Genomic DNA, 25,728 nt, shown 5'->3' with positions numbered 1-25,728 from the left:
GGGTTTAAACTAATTTTTACTGATATTAAAGGCCTTCATTTTGGCCTTTTTAAGGATATGCGGATATTCTTAAGAAGCTACCAGCATCAAAGTATGCCATTTAAAAAACCTGCAGATTCACGAGCAGACTTATACAGAACATGAAGACTTTAAATCCTTTAAAAAAAAAAAAAAACACACACACACTCAAGTCTTCATAAAACATTTTTATTCTCATTATTTAAATGTTACAGGTATTTTTCTTTTCACTTGATAATATTTGACTGAACTGAATACAGGGAGACCCAAATCCAAACTGAAATATACAACTTAACACTGGACCCTTCAATTTTATTAAGGTTAACTAATGAAAAGAAGAATGAAAATGAAAAATTTCTTTTTTTTTTTTTTGGAAATGTGTCAGACACAGACCCTTGACTTCAGCTGCCGCCTTGTTCGGATCTCATCTTTTCGTAATATTTCTGAAACGAACCCACACACACAAAAAATAAAAACATTTAATTTTCTTTTAGACCATGCAAAAAGAAAAAAAAAAAACAACTGGAAACTGCCTGTTCCATCGCAGCGTTTACCTGCACGTTCTGATAATGCCGCATGCTGCTGCAGTGGCTTTTCTTGGCCGTTTCCTCGCTGCTGTAGAACAAGGAGCAGAGCTTGCAGAAGTAGCCCATCTTCGGCACCACGAAATCAATCCCTGCAGATCGTGTGTCCAGATGGGAAGTGTCGAGTTAAAAACAGGTTTCCGGAGGTAAATTATGCCCGGACATGGAGGGGTAAAATAAGCATGCTGGTCTCACCAATTGGATTGTTGGGACTGAAGGGGGGCATGGTAAAGTCCATTCTGACGGGGGACCTGGAGCGACTGCGCTTGGCTTTGGTCTCCTCACTGGTCTCTGCTTCTCTCCTCTCTTTAGCTGCCTCTGTGAACAACGGGGGGGTGAAATGAATAAATATCTTGTTTTGCCTTTTAGAGGCAAAAACTCGGAACCGTTTCTCACCCTTGGTGGCAGCCCTCGTTTCTGAAGTGCCTTCAGAGTCCCCTTGCATTTGATCATCTACATCTTTCTCCTCCTCTTTCTGCCTCAACTGTGGCTCCTCCTTCTCCGGTTCCTCTGTCGGCAATGTGGCATGTGCGATTGGGGACTCCGCGGCTGCTGGAGCCAGCTCTGTTGTGGTGCTTGTCATCGCTGGGCTCTTATCAGATTCCTGTTCTGATATCTCCTTGGCTTTGGCAGCTGCCCTCCTCTTCGCAGCTTGAGGTGAGCGGAAAATGTCACAAAACCCAATCAGTGGCAACGAGGACAAAAAGAAAAACCTCCTAGAAACTTGACATCTGTGCAGCAGCATTGTTCTTACCAGTCTGTCGTGCTTTCCTTCTACCTTTAGTTCTCTTTCTAGTGCTGACCGCCACCTCCTCCTCCTCCTCCTCTTCTTCTTTCAGTTCCTCAGGTGGTGCCTTCCGCACCTCCTCCTGGGTGTCCTCCTCCCCGACCTCGTCCACCGTGACAAAATTGATCTGAGGGAACTCGTCCAGGTCAGGAGATGGTGGCGCCTCAGCTGAGGGGAAACTAAATCATCAGTACTGAGATATAGCTGGGCTACATGCCATGTTCTCACTTCACAAAAAAATAAATACAAGGAACCTACGAGGCAAGGCTGACACGTGATTTATTATTGGGTCATGATAACAAAATATGGCATGTACGATCAACATAAAATAATAAAGTTGCACTCACTCACCAGACTGATCAAATGCCTTAGTTGTATTGTCCACAGGCTTGCTGTTCTTTGTGCCACCTTCTTGCTCCATTTCATCATCATTTGCCTCATCGAGTGTCACCAGAGCCTGCGTTAAAACAAAAGCCATAAAATGGACCATATATGGATGCTCACGGACCCCAAAAACTTAAAAAGCAGCTCTCCTGATTGAAATAAGACTGACCAGATCAGGGAAATTAATCTCAAACGATGTATCGTGATTGGATTATTTCATAATGACACTGTTTGGTGATTTGGGTGGTGGTAGTAGCCTAGTGGGTAACACACTCGCCTATGAACCGGAAGACCCAGGTTCAAAATCCCACTTACTACCATTGTGTCCCTGAGCAAGACACTTAACCCTGAGTGTCTCCAGGGGGGGACTGTCCCTGTAACTACTGATTGTAAGTCGCTCTGGATAAGGGCGTCTGGTAAATGCTGTAAATGTACATTTTCAGGTGGCGGTATAAAAATAATTGCTAAAAAGCAGTGCCAGTAGGGACAAGAAAACGTTGTGTGCGGTGTTTATGCGACGGTGTTTATGTTCTCTCCTCAAGTTGATGCAGGTGTAGTGGAAGGTGGAAAAAAAAAACTAAGCTGCCCTCCAAGATCAGGGTGGTGACTCCTGGTTTAAAGGAGTCAAGTGACCACTTTTTGGAAAAGTTGTCCCAGTAGGACTACAAACCTCCGGGTTGAAGGAATCGACCCGCTCGTCCTCTTCTTCCTTATTGTCAGGTAGGGTTTCTGAGGTGATCTCAAGGTTCTTCTGCTCTTCATCCTCCTCTTCTACAATTTCATCGAGAGTGACAAGGGCGTGGATGTCCTTCTCCTCAACCTCATCCTCACCAATTTCGTCGACAGTGAACAGTGCTTCTGGGTATTCTCCTGCTTGCATCTTCAACAGCTCTTCCTCGTCAACTTCTTCAGGGTAGTTGTCCTCTTCCTCACAAACCTCATCCAAAGTGACAAGGACATTTTGTGTTTGAAGATGTGAACCTAAGGCTTCCTCCTCACCCCGGCCACTGGTAGGCTCAGTGATTCCTGTTGTGGTTTGAGGTTCTGGGAGTTTCTCAGACTCTTCTAGTGATTCTGAGCCAGCTGACTGCATCTCTTCAACCTTTGCGGAAGGAGTTCTCTCTTCGGAAACACAGTCCTCCTTAACGGGACCAGGCGCAACGATTTCATCCTGAGCCCGATCTGCTGGTGAAGGTTCTGAGGTCACTGTGCTTGGTGCTAATGTGGCCGATGGGGTTGGTAAAGCAGACTGCAGCTCCGCCTTCGTCTCGGTGTCAGTGGCCATCGTTTCATCCATGGCTTTCTCTTGTTCGTCGAGAGGAACACTAGTACAGGTGCTGACTTCGGTCTTCAGCTCATCTGCTTCCTGTTCACTGTGTGATGGAACATCAGCTGGCTCACAGACATCAGCCTCCATTTGGTTCTCCGCTGTATTCGCTGCTTCATCCTTAACAGCCTCTACCTCCTTGGTCATTCCAGATCTGGTCCTGTAGGTCCTGGTCTGTGGAGGACTTTTTTTGGCACGTTTCCCTCTGGCAACGGGTGCAGACCTCTTTTGGGCTGATTTCTTCTCAGCAGGTTTTTGAGGGTCCTTGAAGCTCTTAGGAACAGGCACCTCTTCTACCTCGTCACCGACTTCGTCCACAGTAACAAACTCATCCAAGTTAAACGGAAAATCTTCGCTCTCAACCAACTGAAGACAGACATTTAAAAAAATAAATTCATTAATTTAAAATCACAACAAACCACCAGAATCGCAATCCAATCCACACACAAATCCCACCTCCTCTTCCCGAGCACGGGAGTCACTTTTTGACGAGGCTGAGATTCGGCTTGAGCTGCGACTCTGCAGGACAATAAAGAGAAGTCAAGTCAGTTCAAGCTAAGAACTCGGCACACAATTAAAACTCAAAGGCAATCCGCAGGATTTGTGTGATAAAATACACCAAACTGACAACTGAGGAAGTGACTTATTGACCGGAGTGGGTTTGAGGTCTTTCATTTCGATTGTCCATGTGAAAGATGCCTAAAAAGCATGTGCGGTCACTAGTAATCTATTCATGAAAACATCTGGGTTCTACTTTGATGCACACCAACAGGGTATAGGGTAGGTAGTAGCCTAGTGGGTAACACACTCGCCTATGAACCAGAAGACCCAGATTCAAACCCCACTTACTAGTGTCCCTGAGCAAGACACTTAACCCTAAGTTGCTCCATGGAGACTGCCCCTGTAAAATACTGATTGTAAGTTGCTCTGGATAAGGGCGTCTGATAAATGCTGTATATGTAAATGTAGTAGCCGAGAGGGTAACACACTCGCCTATGGACCAGAAGACCCAGGTTCATATCCCACTTACTACCATTGTGTCTCTGAGCAAGACACTTAACCCTAAATTCCTCCAGGGGGGGACTGTCCCTGTAACTACTGATTGTAAGTCGCTCTGGATAAGGGCGTCTGGTAAATGCTGTAAATGTAAGGTATGAACTTATTTCTTTTTTTTTGTCTAACGAGTATTGCGATTTACACTTCATCTCTCACCTTCCGCTTGCCTTCATCCTTGCGCTCTCTGCTCTTGCTGGTAACAGGGCTACTCTCTTTTCTGCTCTTCTGCGAGACTGAGGGGGTGGAGCCAGACACATCTCGCGGAGCCGAAGCAGGTCGATTATCTTCAGACCCTGCCCGGCCTCTGCGCCTACTCCTGGATGAGGAGCGCTCCGAAGAGAGCCTGGGTTGCTCATTGTCTCCTTCTGGGGTGGTCTTGTCCAGATCTGACTGGTTTGTCTTGGAGTCCTTGGTGGCTGTAATGTTGCTCTGAGCCTCTGCCTGCTTCTGCTTCTGTCTCAGAGACGATTGCATACGACATTGGTGAACAGCGGCTTCTAGCGCCTTCAGCATCTCCTGGGACACTGGTAGGAAGTCCTGAGACGGATCTGGCTTTGTGATTGGATTATCTGGATCCGTTTCACCTGTCGCTTGCTCCCCTTCCGGTTTTGATGCAGTTTTATTTGTCTGCTGTTGGTTTCTTGGCTGTACATCAGCTTCCGAATTGGTTGTACTTGCCTGATCAGGATCTTCTGTAAAATCATTCTTGGTCTCTGTGAGCTCTGAACAGGAGGTCACACCACAGTCTGCCTTCCTGTTGGCAGTAAAGTCTTCCTCCAACTCGGTCTTCATCTCTTCAGGTTTGCCTCCATTAAATCCATCTTCCACGGGAGCAAAGTCCACCAAATCCTGCTGTGTCTCTGTGGAAGATTCTGGAAGCGGAACAGAAGTGGCCGTCTCATCCTCCGTCTGCGAAGCTCCCTTTTCTGCAGACGCGGCAGATTTCTCCGCAACTCCTTCATTTGGCAGGTCAGGCTCCTGCATGTCGACATCTAGAGCACGAGCGCTTCCCAGCTCAGCTGTGGCACACTCTTCTCTTGTGGGAGAAGCCATTGCGATATCCAGTGTGGCACTAGCAGGTGACACGACATTCTCGACAGAAGTGGGTCCGCCCCCACCTGCAACGGCTTCTTCAGGCGTAGCGATGTCAGTTTTGGATAAATTATGGGCCACAGAACCAGAATCAACACTATCTTTATCCTCTGCTTTTCCAGGTTTTTGTGAAGATGTATTGCTAGAAAGGGTTCACAAGCAAAAACATTTACAGTTAAAAATTCATTTTGTTAAAAGAAAAAAAGAAAGTTTTTGTAAAACTTACGCATCAACATCTTTCTTCCTTTTTGCCTGTGGTATAAAAAAAACAGATACGGATAAGAATAATTAAAAATGATGAATGTTAATTTGAGTTAAATTATATATTTTTTTCTGTATCTGTGAGGGTGTGTATTTATGTGTGGGCCGTACCTCCTTGGCAGCCTTGGGAATCCTAGCCAGAGTCGCGGTGAGCACCTTCTCCTGTACAGTGCACGGACACTTCAGAAAGTGTGCGTGGACATTCTGGGTAATGTCAGGGCTTTCCATCTCAAAGATGACCTGAGGGAAGGTGTCATGTGAGTTAAGTGTCATCTGTGAAACTGCCTAATTGCCCAGCTTGGCATTTCAAATAGTTGACCAGCTAAATATAGAATTATTGCAGTTTAAGCACAATTTAGGTTTACCCGATTGTTCAGAAGCAGGAAACGCTTGTGGGCACCAATGCTTTTGATGATTTCCAGTATTTCAGTTAGAGCACTGTCACTATTAGGCACATTGCCAATAGTTACCAGACGTTCTGGGAGGGTGACAATTTCCTGGCAAAATTGACAAATGAAAACGATAAAACAGAAAAGTTTTAGATTGATTTATAGGTATTAAAGCACCAGTGCTACTAACAATTTACTTTCTCCATGTAAGATGAGATACTTACAGAAGTCTTTTCGATGCCCATAAGCACTCTGAACAGTGATTCCTACAGCAATGTGAAGCAAAAAAAAAAAAAAAACATCAGCATTTACTCAGCAGAGTTTGCGGTCTCCTGGCTGAGGAGGTTCCGGCTGTGAACTTACGGTGTAGCTGAGGTCCATGGGCATGGACATCTTAGAGACTGTAAGTATGGTATCGTTTATTTTTGCTGGTGACTCAGAGAAGGCCTTCACCATGGCTTCAGCAGCGTGTGTGTCGGGTAGCTCCAGATATGCCTGTGTGGGGTGGGGGACATTTAGAAGAACATCTAAACTCAAACCATTTCACATTCAAAAATATGTCGTTTTACTTGAAATATAACCAGGCACAAGTGCAGTTCCAATCCCCGGCTAACTGTTAATAGCTGCATGGCAACACAAACATGATTGCCAAGAAGCTAAGACACTCAATCAGGGCACCATTACTCCTCTAATCTCACTTTGGTGCATCAGAAATGCATAAAAAAAAACATAATTTTAACCCCCAAGGCGTTTGAATCCAAAATAGTGTTTTTTTTTTTTTTAACCTTTTTCAGTGTCATGGCAATGACAGGCACAGTGTTGAATCCATGGGGACGGGCCAAGCTGGCGAGCTCTTCCTCACTGACCCCACTCTCAGGCAGACCAGCAATCTCGACAATGTTCTTCCTCCAAGGGATCTCCTGAGACAAATTCAAGAATCATACTATAGTTAAAGCAGAAGGTTACAGAGAGACTTTACCAATATTGATCATATAAACCTACACTACCAGTCAAAAGATTCGATGCCCCCATTTATTTATGGGTCTTGCAGTTTCTTACACTAAACTGAAGTCACAGGATTATGAAATAACATGTGACGTTATACAATGAAATATTTAAAGGAGGCTAAAGGTTGAAGATTTGCATCTCTACCCAAAGCAGGCAGCTTTTGTTGTGATGGCAGCATTTCACACTCTTTGTCTTCAGGGTGCTTACACACGACTTTTCAAACACTCTAAGGCAAATTTTCACAACCATATGTTCTCTGAATGGTTTAATTTTTTTTTTATTAAATAAACGGCAGTAATATCCACAACTACATACATACTGGAAGTCATATCATATGCATTTTTGTCCTGTCTTTTCCATAAGGGTTTGTGCACGAAACATAAAATGGCTGATTTGTAGAATAAAGTGCGAGTGAGTTTGCCGAAACAGTTTCATTGGTCCACTGTGAAGCGTTCGGAAATTTCATTGGTCTGACATGACTAGGTTAAATGTGTTGGTGGAAGCTAGATAGCCTTCTTGCATTGGATTCTTCAAAATGGCCTCGCCTCCATCTCCATAACTGCCACTGAGAGGCTGCTTCCAAACTTTTGACTGGTAGACTACACGACCAAACATGAACATACGAGCTTAGCAACGCTATGATATCATTTTTCAAATAATTTACCTTCCTCAGCACTTTCTTCACAACTGGGGCCGCTGTACAATGAAAAGGCAAAAGTTGGTTATACAGAAACACAGAATAAAAGTAAATGTGAGGAAGGACAGAGTGGATATTGTACCATAACCTTTAATAGGTGCCTTCTCAGGGTCAGCTTTGTTGTGGGAAGCCTTGGAGATGGCAGATGGAGACGATTCTTTCCTGTCGAAGACAGATCCAGGTATAAAACCCCCATTCTCCCCAAATATGTAAACCCCAGGAAAACAGAAGTCCTAATGCTCACTTTGTAGCAGCACTTTTACAGTCAGTCTGGTCTTTTTGTTCAACGTGCGTCTCTTCTCCTGTCTCCTGGGCAAAAACAAAACGTCAAAATTTCCAGCAAACACAGGGAAACGGCACCAGCAAAAATGTCTCCGGCGTACCTTTAAGGAAACTGTGATTTTGTTGCCATTCACAGTCAGATCCTTGCAGTTCAACAGTGCTATGGAATCCTGCTCCTTCTCAATGCGTACATAAGCCTAGGGAAATGTTTTTAAAGGGTTCACTTACAATAACCATTGGCAAAAATAGCAATTCAAATCTGTTCGAGGCATTCACGCTTCAAAATACAGATTACAAAAAAAAAAAAAAAGTCCAAATGAGCTGCATTTTTTAAAAATTATTGGTAAAGCACATTTAAAGCATAACATAGATTATTCGTTTGCTCTCTCATCATACCTCATTAGTTTTTTTGAGCACGATGACATTGGTGCACTTGCCAAATGGCTTAATTGCTTCAACAATATCTTGGTATGGGGTTCCAATGGGGAGGCCTTTGAGTTTAAGCATTCCACTATTCATACTGGGGACCTTCTTCTTCCATTTTGTTGTCTACAGAACAAGGGATGTCAAAAATACAAAAAGTACAGTAAATTAATTTTTCAGATCACCATTATAGAGTAAATGCAAAAAGTCAAAACCAGAGTGCATAGGGGACACGATAAATTATTTTCAGAGTTCACAGATATTAAAATCAATACACTTATTCTGATCAATCTATAGCCACTTTGGCCAGTAATGTCCACATATGCCTCTCTGGTTGTCACCCATCAATCTGCGCTTAAAGCCCACATACACTGGATAATGAGCTGGACTTTGTAGTCGCGGGGGCGGGCTTTGTAGCGGAGGGGGCGGGCTTCGTAGCGGAGGGGGCGGGCTTCATGGAGGCGGCCTTGGTGGAGGCGAAGACGGCCTTGGTGGAGGCGGCCTTGGTGGAGGCGAAGACGGCCTTCGTGGAGGCGGCCTTGGTGGAGGCGAAGACGGCCTTCGTGGAGGCGGCCTTGGTGGAGGCGAAGACGGCCTTCGTGGAGGCGGCCTTGGTGGAGGCGAAGACGGCCTTCGTGGAGGCGGCCTTGGTGGAGGCGGCCTTCGAGGAAGACCTCTGCTTTGAGGCTGGTGATGCAGAACGTTCAGAGGTGCCATCCTTAGAGGACTCATCCTTAGAGGACTCTATATTTCTCTTCTTTTTGGCTAACTCTGCAAGCAGGGCTGGAGCAAGTGACTGGACCATGGCCTCTAGACTGCTGGTGTCTTTGATGTTCAACGCAGCTGCAGAGAACAAAAATCCGTATATTGAATTGAGCTCTCTAGAAACTCCATATGAAATGCAGAAACAGTGGACTGTTAGCAAGCATTAGCACAAACCAATCAATCATTCTAATGCAAGAACCTACACAAAACACAGAATAAGTATTTTACCCCCAAAACCATGTTTTTGTATTTTTTTTTTATTGGTGCGGTACTACCGCACCCCTCATCTCACCTGAGGACTCAATCAGCTTCTTAGCAAGTAGCTCACTGCTACTGGAAGCCCGATGAGGACTAGACTTGCGAGGGCTGGTCGGTGGGCGTTGAAGTGGGGCGGTGAGTGGCGACCGTGGCTCGTGAGCGGGGAGCGCCTCGGGGGAACGCCTCTGGGGGGAGCGGCTCTGGGGGGAGGTGGGGGGGGGGAGCGGTGGGGAGAGGGGGAGAGGGAGGCAAGCGGGGAGACGAGAGGGGAGCGTCGCTGTGGGGAGCGTCGCTGTGGGGGAGCGCGAGTGCTCGGCGGTGACCGGGAGCGCCGGCGGTGTAGGGCAGGGCTGCTACGCGACTTCCTCCGCGGGGACCGAGAGTGGCTGTGACTTCGGGAGCGCCGAAACCGCCGCGGGCTGCGGGATCGAGAGCGCTTCCGGCGGGCTGTGGAGGCATGGTTCCGACTCGGGCTCGGGGATCTGCTCCAGGACTTTGAGCGGCGCTTCGGACTGCGGCGTTCCACAGACAGTGATGCTGATGTTTCAACGTTTCTGAAAAAAAAAAAAAAAAACACACACACTAATAGTAGTAACTGCCACTCAAAACAAATTCACACAGTAAAATTATTAATAACATGCACTCACCTAGCAACAGCGAGAGAGTCCGCATTCCAGTCTGGGTACCTGAAGGCAAACGTTTAAAGTGAAGTGATTGTCACTTGTGATACACAGCACACGGTGCACACAGTGAAATTTGTCCTCTGCATTTAACCCATCACCCTCAGTGGGCAGCCATGACAGGCGCCCGGGGAGCAGTGTGTGGGGACGGTGCTTTGTTCAGCGGCACCTTGGCGCTACGGGGCCGCTTCCTTAACCGCTAGATCACCACCGCCCCCAATCAGTAATGTAATCAGCAATGATGTGTTTGTGTGTCCGTTTTCTCCATCTACACATGAACGGAGAACTCACTGCTTTCGGAGCAAGCGGCAGCGCTCAATATGAAGATTGGTGTTCTGGTGCTCAATCCAGTCCTGGTAAAACAAACAACAACGCAAAACAGATTCTTAAGACTCAAAGCGCTCACGCAAGCTGGAGCATTCCACATTTCTCATTTTATGAAGATCACGTCTCTTGGACTATGTCCACCAAACTGTCACAAGTTCATCATAAATACATTACATACATCACGTTAAAGTCACCAATAAATAAATAAAAAGTAAAAAAAAAAAACTGTCTTCCATCAGAAAAAAAAAAAAAAAAGATCCAGCATCTTCACATCCATGTGCCTTCACGATCCTTCAGCTTGGCACGCATAGTTCCTCCAAAAACTCCACTTTAGAGGTTGTTCAAAAAGTCCCAAGCACAAGTCAGGTGAATCTCCTTAGAAGGTTCCAGCTTCAGGTTTTCTTGCTCTTCAGGTTGCTGCACTTTCGTCAATGACTCATAAAAACGGAACTACACAGGAACTAGTGAAATACTTCATGAAAATGATGCTTAGTTAACTATGGTAGCAATTGCAACCCATGTAAACATATTGGGGGGAAAAAAAAATTTAAATGAACTGATGAATCACAATCCTACTCAATATCACAGATTTATGTCATATTTTATTTTAGAATTAATAAAATCCAATAATTTCAACTGGTTTACAAAATTTCACAATTTCATTTTGTTCGCTTCAAGGAATAATGCACAGAAACGAGAAAAAAAACAAACAAAAAAAACAAAAAAAAAACAACAAGCATCCAAACCCCGAGCGAATTTCATTTCTGGAGTGGGCTGGATTTAATTAAACAATAAAATAAAGAAATAGATACTCACCTTAATCTGGGCACATTCAACGTTACACAGAGAGCACGTATGTGGAAATATTCTCGGGGTCGCTGCGGAGTAATCGTTCATCATAGTAGGCGTCGGCAGCCTTTTCACGCCCGCGGGGTTGCTCGCGTGGAAACCTGAAGGTCGGATGGCGGGTTGTAAAGCCGCGCCCACGGCGCCCATCTTCATCAAGGCGGGGCGTGGCCCGAAGCCGAGGACCGGCAGCGCCACTGCAGGTAAAATGGGGAGTGGGAGGAGCGGGCTGGACACCTTGGGGACGTGGATGTTGGCGAGGCCAGCAGAACTCCTGATGTCCATAGGTGTGGGCTTCTTCGCGATGGGGCCGGTTGAGCTTGGTGGACATAGTTTGGGCGAGTCCAGCATACCAAAGGGGGACCCGGATGCGGCCACCTCCCTCGCGTATTTCAACGTGTCCTTAGGAAGGTGGTCTCTTGAAAAACTCTCAGAACGCTCTTCACTATAGCCAAATTTACTGGAGTGTCCGTAGTCAATGACTTTGCCATGCTGAGGGTCAGGAGCCAGGCGGTCATCCCTCTCAGGTATCCGCTTGCCTTTGCGCATTCGGATGTCTCGCAGAATGAAGGGCAGATTGTCTGGCGTGAGTTCTTCATCTGGGTAGAGGCTGAGAAGTTCAAGGTCCTCGCTCGTAAGGCCGAAATTTGCCAGGATGCTGCTTGCGCTCTCAGAGGTGTACCGGAGGGGGCGGCGCTCTGCTGAGGCTGAGAGGGGGGGCAGCCTTTCACTGCTTCTTCCCGAACGTGGAGGACTTCCGTACCCTGACGTTGGGAAGAGTGTTGAGGAGGAGGTGGAAAGCCCCATCCCCTGAGAAGAAAACGGTTTGCTGGACGAAGGGTATCTAGGCCAATCCCCCGACGGCTCCTCTACTCTCCCCGAGACTCTCTGCCCAGAGAAAGAACTGGCTGGGGACAGGACACCATCCCTGGAGTCTTTCCGCAAGCGAGGGTCCGCTTGTTTCGACTGCTGCATGATCTGGGTGAGCCGCTGAACCTCCTCACGTGCTCCTCGGATGTGCAGGTCGATGGAAGACTCCAGGTCCTGGGACATCGGGGCCGGACGGGGCTGGCTCAACGGAAATCCCACTTGCTGAGACATCAGCGGCGCAATCAGTCCTGCACCCTGGCTGGAGAGTGAACCTGGGTCCACGCGAGAGCCACTCAGGGCAAGGTTGGGCTGGGTGCTCAGCCCAAACTGCCCGGTCCTCTGGCCGCCAGAGAAGGCCGCCCCACGTGAGTTATACAGAGGGTGGGACATGGTGACCTTGAGTAGGTTGAACAAGGTCAGGGCGGGAGATGGCACTGCGGCGTTACCGGCGGCAGCAATCACACTCAGCTGGTGCAGAGCCAACTGGGTCTTAACATGGGCCAACTGAAGGGAGGCGGGGCCAAAGACCGGCAGGCTCCCCACGTTGCCCAAGTTGTTCAAGGAATTTGCAACAGGCGTGCAACTTTCCGAGAACAAGGCAAAGCTGCAAATCGGAGGATAGAGAGAGAAGACGGGGAAAAAAATAAAATAAATAAAAGGACAGACAGACAGAGAGGATTACTGGACTGTTGTCGTCAAGTCCCGACAAAGCACCGTCTGATTTTCTCTTCTCCCACACCCAAATCTGTGGACTCAAACGTTGTCAAGGCATCTCAACTCTCACTCCCGTTTCCAGGTGCTCGCTGAAGGGGGTAGGAAAACCAAGCAGGCAAACAAGACACACAAAGAACTCACATCAAGGAGGAGGAGAGAAACAATCGAACACCATGCGTTTAGTCTGAGTTGAGTTTTTTTTTTTTTTTAACAGACAAGTTATTTTTAATCACCAAAATAAGAAAGAAAAAAAAAGAAAAACACCCATATTGTGCAACTTTGAAAGTCCAGATGGATGACCCATTGCTAGGTTAAGAGAGAATAAGCCTCACTTACACTTCAGGCCCCTCCTTATGTCCTTTTTCTATGAAGCAGCCAAACCAAACCAGTTGAGAGGCAAGTGACAGTGTAGTTCTTGGTGCTGGGCCCAAGCCCGGGTAAATGGGGAGGGACGCACCAGGAACCGCATCCGGAGTAAAACTTTTGCCAGATCAATTGTGTGGACGACCATCCGCCGTGGCAACCCCGACCGGGAGAAGCCGGAGGGAAATTATAAAACTGCCACAAAGACGGATGTGAGCAGAATAATGTAGTCTAGCAGCGAATTATTCTGGCATCCTCCCGGAGTTTATGCAAAAACGAACATTTGCATGTAACAGTCGATGATCTGAATTAATGTTTTGATAAACTGAATTCACTATGGTTAATATTCTGTTGCCGTACTAGAGTACTAGGTACAAATCGACGTACCTACGAAAACAATTACAAGACCACAGCACAGCACCCAGTACACTGAGTGACATGTGTCCTCTGCTTTTTAACCTGTCCCCTGAGGGACCAGTGTGTGGGGACGACACCGTGGCAGTTCGGGATTACAACCGGCAACCTTGCGATTACGCGCCTGTTTCCTTACCCGCCAGGCAAACCACTGATACCGAAAGAAACAACTGTTTCAGGCAGGTGTCAGTACCCCACACCCCATTTTATGGTGTAAAAAGCATGACATTCAGCATTGGCTTTTGAATTAATTGTCAACATCATTAAGTAATTTACCAGATATATTACAGAAGTCCCAAAAAAAGTTAATTTAGCACTGCACAACTGAACTATTAGAGGCAATAATATTTAAAGCTAATTAGAAAATTAAGCTACATATAAATTCTGATAGAAATTGGTGTCTGGCCAATTCTTTACGGGAAAAATGGTGAAAAACTACAACTCCCTTGTTTTTATAAAGTCCCATATCAGCTACTGCAGGCTGCCACCCGCAAGTGCTTATGGGTAATGTAGTCAACAAAAAATCTGTAAACAAAACGGAAGCAAAATAGAAATGTCTCACGTGCAACAAAATGACAGTAGCAAATGATCAGACAACCGGAACCGGAAGTCACTAAACCGCTTCAGACAGGCTTCTACGCAAAACAGACTTTCACGTCGTACAACCCACGCTTAAGAATTAAGTGGAACTGAACAGGTCGCGGTCGATTAATAATCAATTGCATTACAATGACTAAAAAAATATGAACAGCCGCGCCGACGTGACCAGAACCTCTCAACTCCGCGCAGCTAAAAAATAAAAGACGTCGGCCAGGTCGGCCTTCTTCTCAGCGGGCAGACGGCAGAGAACAGTCCGAACGGCATCAGCCGGCCTGCCCGGCGCCTTCCATGGCTACGTGCGGCTGCTTGGGTAAATAATTAACGCGCTCATCGCGTACGTTTCCACGCCGGGCGCAGGCCGCCACGCAGCCGTGGACCTCCCGCACACCAAATAGCCGGTGTTTGGGTATAAGACGGGGATTTTATGAGGAGAGAGACCGACAGGCCGAGATTGGCGTGTTTCCCCCTGCGCGGTCAGGCGGCCATCTTGCGCGGCACGAAATGCGAAATATGGACAACAGCAGCAGCAAAAAACATACGTTTCCCAAAATAGGACCGATATTGACGCAATTACCTATTCGTGTTGGTGTTTCAGTGACATACCTCGAAATATTTTTTGCAATGTTAATATAGGAAATCCTCGGTAAAGGCTGTCTCTGGCTGTCCCTCTGCTGTCTTACCGTGACGCGGGATAAGCTTAGCCCCGCCCCTTGCCGAAAGCAGACAGAACCAAACGAGCACAACCCGGAAGGATGACGTGAAGACATTAGAAACTCAGATTTGCTCAATAAACTATAGAGGCATTGTTGCAGACCAAGAGTCTGCAACAATGCCGCTGCTGAAATAATCAGAGCAATACATCGAACTAGATGTTCCAGGACTTAAACAGGTCCAGGCGGAGAGTGAAAGAGAACAGAAAGACAGGTAGGTCCAAGCGATCACAGAGCGACGGATTGGATAAACTGAGGAAACGATCTGCTCGCCACAAACGAATGTGTCACAAATGCAACTACGCATTGACATTTATTCTACCAAAATTTAATAACAGGGATAACAGGGAAGAACTGATTGCGTTAAACCTTCTTTTGTTGCAATTAAATTACCGTGGACTCACAGAATATCCAGAAGGTGTCAGCAGAGTCTTTTCTATAAAAAATGCTCTAACACTCGACTCCTTTTTAGGATCCGGCTCCCTCTGAGTCACTCAGTAAACTGATCAGGGTGAGTGAGTCACTTGAGTCAGAGGAACCGAACTTTGTAAGCGCTAACCCGTCTGTGAGTGATTCAGGTTCAGATGGAGCACGTAAACATTTATGGTAATTGGTGTTTTAACGGTTACAAGATGTGACGAAGTTTACAATATAGACTCGAAGGATTTGGTTCGATTGAGAACTCAGATTCATGACTAATGAGTTATTTAATGGATCCGAGTGATTAACCCGGGCGAGTCATGAATCACACAGCGCTAGTATATGGTGCAGCGGTCCAGTGTAGTTCCTTGGAAGTGCCCCCTTTCCAACCTTTACTTCATTTGGATCAGCTGATCATTAACAGCCCGATGTTCTCTCAGACTGGGAACCGCTGAAGATATTACTGCATGTGATGTTCGTCTCGTTGCTGGCGAATTTGGGTCTATAGATTCAAGTTTTTAATCCATCCAAAAAAAATAAATAAATCACGTCATCCATTATATAGCCACATTAATCAATTAATCTTAAATTCTCTTGCAAACTACTTCCTTTGTACGCATTAAATAATGTTAACACTGAAATTTGAAGCTATTTGATCATCTGTTGAAAAATGCGAGAGAAAAAAAAAGAGAAGATAATTCATGCCTCTTGAACAAAGTTAAAATCTCAAATGAATCTGACCCCAAGTTACTGTAGGTCTTCAGGTACTGTGCCCTTTTTCCGATGTTGAGTCTGTATATGAAGGTGAGCAAGAAAAGTAAGGATTTCATTATGGTTCTATGTGTGTGTCTGATTTTACTGTGCGTATGATGATAAACTCAGTCATAATTAAATAATATATAATAATCAAATTGTTTTACTTACAGTACTATATATAATTCTATAAGAATATGTTACCACAGTAGTCATGGTAATATGTTTAGAATGTTCATGTGTCACCCAGCATTAGACTCCACCTTCAAAACCAGAACGTCTGGTCTCTGTAACTGATCAGCTTGCATAGTGTCGCCTTGACCTTGTGAGGCCGCATGCCGGAGAAGACCAGCATCGAAGAACGTGCAGAACCTAATGGCCACCAGAGCTCCATGTCACTCAATACACATCACACCACCGCCACAAATGTCACTCTCCGCACGTTTAGATCTTTCCTGAAATCAGTGATGAGTTATGCATTTCAGAACTGCACCAGTGCAATGATATACCTTTAATTTTCAATCAAAGCAGTTCTACAGTACAGGTCAAAAGTTTGGACACACCTTCTCATTCAATGTGTTGTCTTTATTTTCATCACCATTTACGTTGGTAGATTTTCACTGAAGGCATCAAAACTATGAATGAACACATGTGGAGTTATGTACTTACCAAAAAAAGGTGAAATAACTGAAAACATGTTTTATATTCTAGTTTATTTGCTCTGATTACTGCTTTGAACACTCTTGGCATTCTCTCGATGAGCTTCAAGAGGTCGTCACCTGAAATGCTTCTCCAACAGTCTTGAAGGAGTTAGCACTTGTTGGTCCAGCTCACCCCAAACCATCTGAATTGGGTTCAGGTCCGGTGACTGTGGAGGTCAGGTCTCCACTTTTTGTTAAGTACATAACTCCACATGTGTTCATTCATAGTTTTGATGCCTTCAGTGAGAATCTAACAACGTAAATGGTCATGAAAATAAAGAGAACACATGGAATGAGAAGGCGCGTCCAAACGTTTGGCCTGTGCTGTATATTTCAGATATTGTTGTGCTATGCCAAACAATTTCTTTGTATTTCATTGTATTTTTGTTTCTTTTTGTTCATTTTGTTTCTCAATTCGGTTCTAATTCAGGAAGAACTAACTGTACTGGTGCCAGTTTCAGAAAAGGAACGGTTTACTTGGTAATTTCCAATTTTTTTACATTCCCAATGGCTGTATAGGTCATGTGGGCATCCAGGTGCTACCATAGTGTAGTATAGTTGCTGCAGTTTTCAGGCTGCCGAGAGGCTGCAGTTATCATGACCGACTGACAGACAGACTGATTTAAACCCATCTCGCAACATGGTCTTAACTGGAGGGGTGAGTAACAGCATGTGTGTCCATAGTAAAACGTAACAAAATTCAGAACGATGTGTCTTTTTCTCTGTCTCCTTTCATCTCTGCACTTGTTCGCCGACATCGCGCATGGCAGGGCCATGACTTCCCGGCTCGCGTTACGCGGTCTGTCCCAGTTTGGCAACGGCGTGGAGTAACCAGAGCCGAGGCGGGGAGCCACCAGGGACCGGTTAGGGGACGGCTGACATGAGGTAATGAACATAAACGCTGCCTCGGGACCCGAGGAGAATAGAGATGATTCAGCAATTCAAATCAGGCATTGGTCCACAGTTCCAGTATTTTTGCAACTTATTCACGTCAGAAAATGTCTATATTTTCAACCAAGGTGAACTGCCAGTTGCTTTGAGTATGAGCGGGTTCCTCTCAGCACCTACATCTCCACCCATGACGTCGCTAATATTATATACCGATGGTCCGCGGGTGAGATGTTCCCTGGTAAAAACCATATCTATCCGTGTTCTGACCTGTACAAGCAGTGTTCGCAAAGAAAGAATCATCCTACACTGGAGGACCATCGAAACAATCGATCCTGACTTCATGGGCGCCTGGCGAATAACACAAAACGACACAAATTCAGTCCTCCAGCGCGATGTATTGAGATGAACGGATCTGGACGTAGGCTTCATTTGCTCTCCAGCAGGCCGTGAATCAAGACTGAGGCTAATGTGACCCTCACTTGTCCACCATGGCTTTAATAGGAGTAGAAAGTGACCTAGATAACACTGCCACGACTGAGGACTGGGTGGTAGTGGCCTAGCGGGCAACACACTCGCCCATGAGTCGCAGGTTCAAACCCCACTTACGACCACTGTGACCCTGGGCAAGACGTTTAACCCTGCGAGCCTCCAAGGGGACTGTCCCTGTAACTACTGACTTGATGAGAGCGTCTGATGCTTTAAATAAAACCGAGTGGACGTGAGTTTCGACATTTTCATCAAATGAAAATGTGTGAGGTAGGTTACCCCTGTGCGAAGTTTTAAAGAAATTACAACAAATTGCAACGACTGGTCCTTAGGGATGCCTGCAATTATCATGTCTAAATATAAATGGTGTGGAAATTCTGGTTTGCCCCCTCCCTGTCATGAGTATTTATGAGTGGTTTCTTATAAGCCCCACTGTCTGGATTCATGAAACATTTTTTTGGAAATTGTTAGGAAACTTCCGTCATTTGCCTGCAAAGATCTATACGTGTACTTTTAAATGATGAAGCGAGGAACTGTTGGTATGAAACAAAACAAAAGGACCGTGTGTTAAAGGCAGCATGGGGGGAAACTGATAGAGGAACAGTTTGGCATTAACACTTCCCATGTATTAATATGAGTGCATCTTCCTCGGCCCTTTTAATTACTAACTAAAAATATTAATGCCAATAACGTGCATTTCCAAAATGGAGCATAGTATGTTCCCAGCCCTCAAATTAGATGCCTTTAAATAAAGCCGAAGTGATGTAAGGGCCTTGTAAACCGCCAGCGCGGAACTAAATTAAGACCCCGGCTCTTCTGTGACTCTCCGCACGGAGCCAGGAAGTGCGCAGGGCACGGCAAGAAGGCGGCCGATAAGCCGACGAGAGGGAAAGGTGGACAACTTCGCACCAGCAATTTATTGGCACACCCGCCCGCAGGCACACGCAAACCGACACCCTGCTACCTCCAGAGGAACGACTATATTTACGTCCCCGGCGTCTAATCACTATCCTGAGCCCCGGTCGGCACAGCGCCTCCAAAACAAACAGGGTGGCGGACAGTGTTGTCCTACACTGGGACTTTGGCACAATACTCAGGATCCCCATTAGCGTCTCGCTCCCACGGGATACTAATGCTCTCCTGATTAGCCAGCTCAGCACCTCCTATAAAGTCTCCAGCAAGCACGTGGCCATGCGCCGATGGATTTGGGTGGTAGTGGCCTAGCGGGTAAGACACTCGCCAATGAACCAGGAGACCACAAAGTCACAGGTTCAAACCCCCACTTACTACCATTGTGTCCCTGAGCAAGACACTTGTCCCTGTAACTACTGATTATTAGTCACTGTGCAACTACACTGATTACTGATTATGAGCAGTGGTGGATAGTAATAAAGTAAGTGTAATTGTTACAGTACTCAAGTAGTTTTTTTGTTTGTGTGTATCTATCAAAATGTCAAAAATCTTACTTTTTAATCTACTACTTTTTCATAATGCAGTCGTTCCTTTTTTTACGTTTAAAGATCTAATATTTGACCTGTTAGATCAAAACTAAGATGTAGAGCGGCATGTGGCATTGGAGAAACACATGCGTTCCGCTATTGACCTACAATAATGCAGTTTGCTAGAACATTTGCTAGAAAAGAAGATGGACTCTTTCATTCTCAAATGCCTTTTGTGAGGGCCTCAGCCGGTGCCTCACTCACAAGGTGACACAGGGTGACTATCCCTGTCACTACTGGTTGTAAGTTGTCCTGGATCATAAATGTTAATAAATGTAAAAATATGACATTTTAATAGCTATCAAATGAAGGTCCTCAACATACAGACACATACACACATCTGTCTTCATGCCTTTACAGAAGTCAGACCTCATATCTATGTAACACACCTTGTATATCACTGCAAATCAATACAAATATTTAGGGCATTAAAGTAAATTTGCTCTGTATTTTGTAATCAGTATTTTGTATTTTTCAGTATTTTGAATCCGATGAATATGAATCTGAGAACCAGTGGATGGAGCGTAGCACTGGGGTGGCGTGGGAGAATTCGGGAAGGTGCTGCTGCATTCTGTATTAGTCGTAGGGGCCGGGTGGCAGTCAGAGGTAGACCTGCTAGAAGGGAGTTAGAAGGGAGTCTTCTCTTTTCCTCCTTCAGCTCTATTTACCTGGACAACTCGCAGCTCTTGGAACTGTGTCCAACAGCCCACAACCTTGGCGTAACAATAGACAACCAACTCTCTTTCTCGACTCACATCAGCAATCTTTCCCGCTCATGTAGATTCCTTCTCTACAATATCAGACGAATCCGCCCTCATCTGTCAACACAGGCCACCCAGATACTGGTTCAGTTTTTAGTAATCTCACCACTGGACTACTGTAACTCCCTTCTAGCTGGTCTACCTCAAAGTAATTTTTTACTTTTACTCAAGTCGATTTTTAGGTGGGTACTTTCACTTGATCAGAATTTAAGCTAAAGGTACCTTTTTTACTTAATTAAATGTTTTCCTGTATTTTTTTCCACCTCTGTCTACATGTCATCTGGTTTAATCACAATGTTGGGCATCACATCTCTGTGAGCAATGCATCATGGGAGATGCTTCTCATCATATAATGACATCAAGGTCCGGGCACAGGCTCAGGACTCTGAGGGGAACCACTGTTTCTTGTAGGACGATGGGAAGAGGGGACCAGGGCACAATGACATCTATTCAGAGGAGCACTGCCACGCACCACCAGACGTCGGGGCGGCGAAAAATGCAGAGCTTAAACACTTTTCATGTGCATGCAGCTCAAGCTGTCCTCACCTCACCTGACCCACGAATAAGGCCGGCATGGCTCACGGACGTCACCAAAGGCTCCTGAGCTTGAGTGTCAATGTCCTGGGAGGGGGGAGATACATGCCGATATAAAGCCAGGGCGCCGCTGCCCTGGTTAATGCCGAAATCGGCACCGGGCTGCTTTTAAGTTGTCCAGCGTTCTGTAAAATTAGGAACGTGAATTGGACGAGCGGTGGACCGGCACAGGATGCCATTTGCCACTTTTCCCGTTTCACACGAGCACACCAGGGTTTGATATTTTGGGGTCATTTCGAGGATAGTGCACTGGCGTTGTCCAGAGTCACACGCAGAAACACACACTTGTATGCGCACACACACACACACACACACACACACACACAAGACATTTACAATGCTTGCTATGTGCATGCAGTTCATTGCATCCTCATAAATAAGCACCTAATTTTACCTCGCGCGCTCAGGCCAGTCGTCCGGCACAGCCGGGGTCGGGCTCGATGAGTGGGAAGGCTTAGTAACCGCCGGCCTCGGTTTCATTAATAACCCCCTCATCTCTTTCACATTGCAGATCAGACACAGCGGCTTGTCGAAGCGGCCGGGGGGGGGAGGTCAGAAAAGGGGGCGGGGCCGAGGTCGGGCCACAGAACGTAGGCCGGCAGACTTTTTCGCGCGCGTCAGTGACATTTAGGGGGACCTCGGCTCGCGTTCGCCTTCGCCACCTTAAACGGCATCCGTGCATATGGGTTTACGCCGCTGTACGCATATGTGGAACAAGCCCTTCGCAGCTCGCTGATAAGCAGGTCCTGTTTCCGTGGAGGCTGTCACGGTTCGACAGTAGCCCAGAGCCAATTCCTGAAGAGAATTTCACAGAACTTTACGATCCTGGTTTGCCTGGTTTTTACGAAATTAACCAGTTCGTCCACAGGGTCTGAAGACCTGACCTTCATCGTGTGTATCTTTATAGCGAGTTGTACAGACCAGTAGAAAGTCTTGACCACATATGACCACTTTCGTCCGGCTATTTTGAGGTACAGATATCAAAGGTATGTTCATGTTAGAAGGGAAGACCACAAGGTCTACACACACATTCGTTCGCGTTAGTCCATTGCGACAAACAGGCGGGGTAATCAAAAAATGAAAAGGCGACATGAAGTCACCACAACCTCACCTCCTGGCTGCATCTGCTCTGGCTGAAGCGAGCCGGTTGTTGTTTCCAGTCAAAGGACGGAAATTAGTGGAGACAGAGACCGCTCCGTCCCGTGCAGCGCCTGGCTTCTCCTTGCTCTTCAACATCATCTCCCGTCCTTGGGGGGTGTACAGGGGGGCCAGGCACCCCTGAAGTCCTCACTTTGCCCCAGGCTCTTTAGCACGTTGAATCCAGCCGAGGCGTAAAAAGACACAAAACAGACCTGTGGGTGGCTGAGAGAGCTGAAGATCTTCAGATGGTAGAGATGAAGGGCTCCTTCAGGCTTTAGGAATATCTTGAATCCAGCCAGGACACGTGTACTGAAGAGCTTCAGAGGGCACCTTGGCACCAGCACCTTGTGACCGGCTAGACCTCCTGGTGGCAGGAAGGGGTGTGTCCTCTGTGTCGTCCATGAAAGTTGTGTTTTACCAAAAACAAGATCTGTACTGAAACCGAGCAGAAGAGTGGACTCCCAATGGTCTCTTCTTCCAGACTTCCAAGCATCAACGCTAACCCTGGACGTGCAGATCAGGTTCTGGCTCCAGTTTTATTGGTCACAGCACTTGTCGCCTGGCAAGGGCAGCTGGTGGGACTGAGAGGAATGCCTCCGCACCATGTGACCGCCTGCAGGCTGAGATGAGGAGCACGAGAGGAGGGTCCTTACAGGAAAACCCCACGACATCAGGTTCAGAGTCCCTCTCTCTCTCTCTCTCTCCTTCCTTTTGTTTCTTCCCATGTGCCTCCTTGTGTCTCCCTGTCACGGCTGGGGTGGGTGGGGGTATCAGCTCCTTCAGTTTGGAGCAGTTCTAAGCGGCATGTTCACATTCACAGAAAATGTCCTGCTCCAAATAGCCCATCATCACACATCCAACACCCCCACCCACCCCCCCACCCCCCCCACCCACCCACCCACCCACCCACCCCCTCTCTCTTCAGCTGAATAGTGACCCCGTGTGTCAGTTTGGTTAAAATCATGGAGATAATCGTGGTGACCCAACTCTGCCCTTCTGACCCAGGAACTGAAAAGGCTCCAGACACGACAGCTGAGTGGAGGGAGCGTGCGGAGAGACTGTCTGGGCCTCCATTCGGGAAGAAGTGAGGGGTGCTGACTGAGTGTGTTGGTCACGTGAGAAGGACCGGGACGGCGGCCCAGCTGGAAACACGGGGGTCCGGCTTTCCCCCTGCCTGCCCCGTCGTCTCCTGTGACTTTCATTGTATTCATAATTTACTTTCTCACTGCAGATTTGTGTTGGTTTTTCTGCTTTATAGCTCCACAGTCACATAAATGTGCACATTACATAAATGGAACACAAACATAAAATGTAAAAGTGATTGATCACCATTGTGTGCTTTGATCATTTTTTTAAACTAAAAAGCAGGAGTCTGCACCCTTGAACACTGACAGAGCCATTTGAACCCAGTGTCCACAAAAAGAAAGCACCAGGAGCCGCAAATTCTTTTTGACACGCGTAAATTGAAGACTGAAAATATTATTTTTACCTTTATGCTATGTATAAAAAAATGAAAACTAAAATGTAGCTTTAGCATAGAAAATATTTTGAAAATTTATGACGAATGTTTAATCATCCCTACAATTTGAAAACCCCGGCTGAACAAAACACACGGCTGGTCATAGCAGTTCTATGCTAACTCGACACAACTTACTTATCAACTCAAATCGTTAAGCACTAAATATTACAAAACAACTGTTTACTCACCTTAACCACTGTCAGATATTAAAATAATCTAATAACTGATTAACAAGCTCTGGTTTGGGTGGCCAGGCGGGCCCTGTGGACACGCCCCTGTCTTGGCCTACCTGGGGTCGAAAATCTTGATAAATGCACGACGGTTATGTTCGCATATATGCCATTAATGACATATTTTGTGCATTTTAATGTTACAAGATCACAACAATTACTCAAATCTTCACATTTGAGTAATAAAATATAAGGCCTTTTTTATTTGAAGTGTACAGCTGAATACAGAAAATCCTTCAATTTTATATAATCACTTGCATCATACAAATACCTGGTATTTCACAGACCTTATGGGTGTGACAGAATGTTCACTTTCAGTAGAATTGCCCAGATATTAATTTATTTGGTATACGCTTATGTTTTATGGTATGTGTAAAAAGTTTATTATACAACTTCTTGCTCCAGTGCCTTTGATATGGACACGTTACCCTTTCAAAAACAGTTACATTTAAATTAATTTATTAAATAATATATCCTCTACCGTCTATGGTTAAATTTATGTTGCTATATCGCACTGCCCTATACTCTACATACCCTGTGCAAAGTATAAATCATGTCACATTAATCATAGCCTACAGTTCTTTTTTTATACATTTGGATGTACATGCATTTGATATGGGAAATCATGGTGTGCCCAATGTCAAGTACTTATTTCCATTCACAAAATACATAATGTACTACAAAAATATTCATATATATATTGTGGCGAAATCCACTTTGCTGCACATTTCTTACGAAAAAATGCTTTATTTGGACAAAATGCAACAAGAAGTTAGTCGTTATATAATTCATAATTAATGCATGGAAAAAGCACTTGACACTTGGTGCCTCATATAAAATTGCCAAAGTAGGCGTGTCTACCAATGTGATTATCTTTGCCCTTGCAACAGCAGCTAGAGCATGAGAGAGCAAGGTCAGTATCTCTTAGATGGTAAGTTTTATCGGTGTAACAAGTTAAAGGTGATCTACTTAGTTCAATTGTATCATAAATTAACAAAATATGCATCACAATATTACGTACAATTTCAGATTCATGTAGTGCCACCTCATCCACAACTGGACACTAAAAGACATCAGTGGAACTTGCAAGAACAAATCTCGTTTGTGTTTTGTTTGTGAATGTCTTAATTTACAACAATGCAATATGGTAAAAAAATTACTGTTGTATTGTTGCTGGTGTGCATCTGTTTTAAAATGACAAGTGCAGGGAGTAATTCTTCAACAAACTACACATCCTGTATATTTGACATATGTTCGAGTCTCACACCGGCCTTCGATATGACATTTAATCTTGAACTTGTCATATGTACAGCTATTACCATGGCCTTGAATAGCTGGGTGCTTTGGATTGCCACCAGGCAAGCCACGTGTAAAGGAAGCTTGGGATCAGGCAACATCCTGGTTCTCAACCAGGCCACTTTTGAGCTATGCACTTGTGCGATTTATTTAATTATCTTTCTCGCAAACCATGTCTGCAATGACACTCTGCACACCATTGCCGTTTGCATGAGTTATATGTCTTACTTGGGCCGATCATTGTCCCAGTCCTCAGTATGCATAGAACGCTACGTGGCTGTGGTCCATGCTGTTGCTTACATGAGCGCAAGCACGCGCAGATTTAAGTTCATGTGTGTTGGCCTCATCTGGCTATTTTCATTGTCCTTTTTAGTAGTTGGCTATGTTGATTTTTACCAATCTAATCTTTACCTGATTCCAATGTTTCTCACATTTGCCGTAATGTTGTTCTGCTGCCTGTCTATTCTGAACATCCTGTTGAAGCCAAAGCCAGGCCATGGAGACTTGAAGGTGAAGAACCAGCTTAAGATGAAGGCCTTTAAGATCATCACGTTAAGTCTGGTTGTTACAGTGATTGGTTATG

At 45.6% G+C, this 25,728-nt stretch overlaps 1 protein-coding gene across 1 annotated transcript; it reads right to left on the bottom strand.

Moving 5' to 3' along the window:
• Positions 1–306: 306 nt before the first annotated feature.
• On the bottom strand, positions 307–22,618 carry znf638 (zinc finger protein 638). Its single transcript, XM_028972275.1, has 27 exons — positions 22,072–22,618; positions 11,155–12,658; positions 10,303–10,364; positions 9,979–10,017; positions 9,582–9,885; positions 9,366–9,531; positions 8,679–9,151; positions 8,282–8,434; positions 7,987–8,082; positions 7,848–7,912; positions 7,686–7,765; positions 7,571–7,602; positions 6,684–6,818; positions 6,262–6,393; positions 6,123–6,164; positions 5,875–6,006; positions 5,621–5,749; positions 5,475–5,500; positions 4,313–5,390; positions 3,557–3,619; positions 2,444–3,466; positions 1,741–1,846; positions 1,357–1,557; positions 999–1,253; positions 798–920; positions 573–694; positions 307–461 (listed from the first exon to the last, which is right to left on the bottom strand). The coding sequence occupies exons 1-27, from the start codon at positions 22,197–22,199 to the stop codon at positions 420–422; spliced, it is 6,711 nt and encodes a 2,236-aa protein (XP_028828108.1). The 5' UTR covers positions 22,200–22,618; the 3' UTR covers positions 307–419.
• Positions 22,619–25,728: the final 3,110 nt, after the last annotated feature.

Source organism: Denticeps clupeoides, chromosome 1 (assembly GCF_900700375.1).
Source record: "Denticeps clupeoides chromosome 1, fDenClu1.1, whole genome shotgun sequence".
Lineage (NCBI taxonomy): Eukaryota > Metazoa > Chordata > Actinopteri > Clupeiformes > Denticipitidae > Denticeps > Denticeps clupeoides.
Note: the sequence above shows the minus strand (reverse complement) of the source record. Positions and strands in the feature narration are given on the sequence as shown.

Bases quoted from the DNA above. Each gene is read 5' to 3' on its own strand.
- znf638 (XM_028972275.1), bottom strand. From the start codon at position 22,199: ATGATGTTGAAGAGCAAGGAGAAGCCAGGCGCTGCACGGGACGGAGCG. The intron at 5,501-5,620 runs GTACGGCCCACA...TTTATACCACAG, and splicing joins TTCCCAAGGCTGCCAAGGAG to GCAAAAAGGAAGAAAGATGT. The intron at 695-797 runs GTGAGACCAGCA...CACGATCTGCAG, and splicing joins CAGTCCCAACAATCCAATTG to GGATTGATTTCGTGGTGCCG.